A 4532-nucleotide genomic window follows, 5' to 3' on the forward strand; every position below is an offset into this window, starting at 1 on the left:
TTTTTTTTTTTTGGTTTTTGGAGACAGGGTTTCTCTGTATAGCTCTGGCTGTCTGGAACTCACTTTGTAGACCAGACCAGGCTGGCCTTGAACTCAGAAACCTGCCTGTCTCTGCCTCCCAAGTGCTGGGATTAAAGGCGTGTGCCACCATGCCCAGCCTCTTTACTCCTTTAAGGCAGAAGGGAAAGCTATTTGCATGGGAAAGGAGTAAATAATCTAAGTGTCCATTATTGCATGCATGCCCTCAGCTCATGTTCTCCACTCTTGCACAACTCAGAATCCTCTGCCTAGGGAATAGTGCCACTCACAGGGGAGGGTCTTCCCACCTCAGTGAACACTCAAGGAACTCACCACAGCAATGCTCAGCCAACCTGACCTGGGCCACCCCTCAGTCACTTTCCCAGGAGTGTCAGGGTTGGGCTAGGTTGGACATCACAACCACCGCATAGACAGAAACAGCCCCGCCAATACCCCTACTCTTCCATGGGAGGTGGCTCCCTACCCCAGGCCTTTACAAGTTAAGGGCACTGGTAACGTCTTAGATTTGGTCACCTCACCTTCTTACTCCACATCCCTTTTGCTGACTTAGGAGTCATAGTAATGCTTACTTTTCCACTAATTTTAGAGATTTACAGACTTTAAATGGTTCTAAAACACTGTTTTGTGTAACTTCAGAACCCTGAGAAAGTCACAGATGCCTTTAAGTACTCACAGTTGGTAGAATAGACTCGCAAGAGCTGAAGACAAGGCAGAACCAAGCGGTAGTTCTGAAAGTGCTGCTTCACTAAGCTCAGAGTCACAGTCAGCGCCCCGATAACTCGGGCTTTCACTCCAAACTTCTTATCTGTTTAAAAAAATTATTCAAATAAAACTTCTGAACAATAACAATTTTAAAAGCCATGAAAACTAAAGATCTAAGTCAGCTGTAGGGGATGCCTAGCATGTGCCCTCAGGACAAGCAGACACACGTGACACCTCAACTGTACACTCATACAAATGTGAAAGCATAATGATTTCTGCATAATTCCTAATATCCCTTATCCTTCTGAAGCACATGCTACAACCAAGTCCCAAGGAATAGACAGGAGAATAAGACAGGGGAGGGGCTAGAGACACCCACCACGTGCAGTCCCATGAGAGGAAGGTATAACTGATCACTGTTCAGTAAGTCTTACTCAGTAGCATCCCGCAAACACAGGAAAAGGAGGAAAGAATCTAAAGGTCCACTACCGGTATTATTTAATATGAATATATTATTTTCATACCTATAACATAATATACAAATTAATAAAATATGAGTGTCCTAAATAGAAAATAATGTGGCAAGTAGGTCACTGTCTGATACTTCTAACGAGGAGCTGGAGAGGAGGCTTAGCAGAAGTGCCTGCTGCTCCTCCAGGGGACCCAGGATCACCTCCACGACCCACAGAAAGCACTTCACAACTACATGTAAGTCCTGTTCCAGGGAGGTCCAACAACTCTGGCCTCCTCCAGCATCTGCATTCATGTACACATAAGTGTGTTCACACACACACAACTGCACACATATACACACTTTAAAATGATAAAGATTTTTTTTTTTAATTTAAGAGGAAGTAGAAGAGATACTGTGATGCTAGCTCAATCATGATGCTGTGATGCTGAGATCCTGTGATGCTAGCTCAATACATGGTATGGTGTGTAACAACCAAATCAAGGCAGTTAACATTTCCATCTCTTAAATGTTTTATTTTTAATTTCTGACTACATACTAATTATACATATTTGTAAAATACAGGGTAATATAACACATACATTTAACACGTGCAATTCGGGATAATGAACATTTCTACCTCATAGCATTACTGTATCTACAAAGAATAGAAGTTCTTGATTTTTATTCACACAAACAGATCACAACCATTAAAAAAAAATTACTAAGTAACAAGAGCTGAAGAATATGAAGATTTTAAAAAGAAATAGGAACAGCAGAGATTAAGACATAGACAACAAAAATTGTAAGGCAGAAGGGGAAAGCTACTTGCATTTTATAGGGGAAAAAACAGAAAATTATTCAAGAAATTAATGTATGGCCTCAATGAACTGTACAAATAATAATGGGGAAAGCACAGATTAAAGATGCAGAATAAAATAGCAATGACCTATGTAAACTAAAATGGAAGAAATAAACACATCAATATCTTAATTTCATGAAAAGAAAAGGTAATTTGGTTGAAATTAGCAGAAGAAGAATATAGTAGTATATTTATCAGTAACTAGAACCTTCTTATTTCATTTTCTAAAAAATTTCAAAAAATGAACTCATGAATCTCAAATACAGAAGTTAAAGAAAAATAAGGGCCAAAATAACATATGTACTACATTTAGTCTCAAGGTCACCACATGGTCGCACTCTTTAAAACACAGCCTGCGTTTGGAGAGATGGCTCAGCGGTTAAGAGCACTGACTGTTCTTCCGAAGGTCCTGAGTTCAAATCCCAGCAACCACATGGTGGCTCACAACCATCTGTAATGAGATCTGATGCCCTCTTCTGGTGTGTCTGAAGACAGCTACAGTGTATGAATTTATAATAATAAATAAATCTTTGAGCCGGAGCAACCAGAGACTGAGCGAGCAGGGCTGACCAGAACGAGCAGAGGTCCTAAAATTCGATTCACAGCAGCCACATGATGGCTCACAGCCATCTGTATAGCTACAGTGTAATCATATACATAAAATAAATAAATAAATCTTTTTAAAAAAACACAACCTGCTAAAGGTATGTTAATGCAATGCTACATGAATACATACATGCTACATACAGAGGCAAATAGCATGTTCACAGTCAGACACTCCAAGATTAAGGCAACACGATGTAGTGCAAGGGCAAACTTGTTAAAGTACAGCTCCCCTGTCCTCCGCCCACTCTTCCTCCCATGTCTCTCTGCAGCTCTGACTCTCACATGTCTGCTTTGGACTTTGTAAAAAGGGAGTTTTCAGAGCACTGAACTGCACACAACGCAGACATGATCATTAGTGAAACACACTGCCAACAGCGCATGCTCACTTCCACACTCTTGTCACTTCTGAACACAGCATGTGCATTCTCTACATGTGTGCATACACATATATGTGCACATGTATGTACGCACACAAGCATGGAGACACACAGATGCTGCCACTTCTCCACTTTTATCACATTCAATACAACTCATTATGAATCTTGGATCCTAATTTCTTGTTAACTGTAAAAAGCATTCCACTGTTAAACCCAAGAAAAAGGAGTACTTTACACTTCAAATTTTAAGCAGTTTAAGACAAAGATTCAAAGTTACGAAGATGGCTCTAGGGTCAATAATCATAAAACTAGGCCTCTTACCTTTTGGTCCAATCTTGGCAAGAATGGAGTGAGTCTGCACCATCACCTCCTCATGTGGAGGAGAGTCTTTGCTGGCATTCATGAGCAGTTGCAACAGTATTTGTGAACCACCTTTGGCAACTAAGAAACTCGCTCTTCGACCCCCACCTAAAATGTTTTTAAAATACAGCAAACAGCCTATCTTCACGTAGTGGACATTACAATTAGTTAGCATTCAAGAACTGTTCCAACCACTGGCTCCTAAAACCAAGTACCAGCGAAATCACAGTCTGAGACCTAGTACCAGGTCAGACAGTCTGAGACCTAGTACCAGGTCAGACAGTCTGAGACCTAGTACCAGGTCAGACTAGCCTTACATTTTGGGGTCTCCAGCCTTGCCAATGCCGGCAGGACGGGCAGGCACCACCGCCCTCAGCTCCTCCTTTGTTTTATGTCACTCTAGTGACACACTTAAGTGCAGCACACATAGTCTCAACACAAACAGTACCAAAAACCTAGGCTCAAGATGCTGCATGCTGGCGTAGGCTGGCAGGGGAGTGTGAGGAGTATCTGAAGATATCAAAACTCAGGAACTGCACTGCAGAGAAGGCTCCATGGTTAGAGCTTGCTCTGCAGCCACAAGGCAATCCCAGCAGACATGTCATACACTGGGCTCGCACTCACAGCACCATGGGACCAGAGACAGGAAGATCAATCAGTGGGGCTTGCTGGATACTAGCCTACCTGAAAACCTCAAGTTCCAGGTTTGGATTTTGCCTCGAAGGAGCCAGGTGGCGGGCAAGAAAGAAGGACTCCCAGTGCCTTCTAATACACACACACACCCAACCACCCCCACCTCATCTCCCCCTCCCTCTTCCCCCTTCCCTCATCCCTCATACAAGAAGCAACAACAGGAACATAACATTTCATTTCCCAAATTTTAATATCAAGAATGATGTACACAGGACACACTTCTGGTCACTATTTACAAATACATACCAAATCAAATGATGTACACAGGACACACTTCTGGTCACTATTTACAAATACATACCAAATCAAAGGGAATCAAAACTTACCAGATGATACCAGCTCAATGAGAATGCTTAGGATATTAAGTACAGTCTGAAGATCTTTCGTGTTCTGAAACAAACAGTTGATTTGTCTTATTAAAACTAAATCTCTTTTTTTTTTT

At 41.7% G+C, this 4532-nt stretch overlaps 1 protein-coding gene across 9 annotated transcripts in view; it reads right to left on the minus strand.

The window, feature by feature from the left end:
• Agtpbp1 (ATP/GTP binding protein 1) overlaps nucleotides 1–4532 on the minus strand; it is a 120784-nt gene that overhangs the window by 85279 nt on the left and 30973 nt on the right. For all 9 annotated transcript variants that reach the window (XR_003845370.1, XM_021215450.2, XM_029547301.1 and 6 more), the window contains exons 5-7: nucleotides 4417–4480; nucleotides 3359–3505; nucleotides 713–844 (exon numbers count right to left, since the gene is read on the minus strand). Coding sequence is in view for 8 of the 9 variants with exons in the window: in XM_021215450.2 (XP_021071109.1) it covers nucleotides 713–844; nucleotides 3359–3505; nucleotides 4417–4480 (343 nt within the window). In the remaining variant the exon portion in view is untranslated. The remainder of the gene's footprint in view (nucleotides 1–712; nucleotides 845–3358; nucleotides 3506–4416; nucleotides 4481–4532) is intronic.

This window comes from Mus pahari, chromosome 16, assembly GCF_900095145.1.
Source record: "Mus pahari chromosome 16, PAHARI_EIJ_v1.1, whole genome shotgun sequence".
NCBI classification, from domain to species: domain Eukaryota; kingdom Metazoa; phylum Chordata; class Mammalia; order Rodentia; family Muridae; genus Mus; species Mus pahari.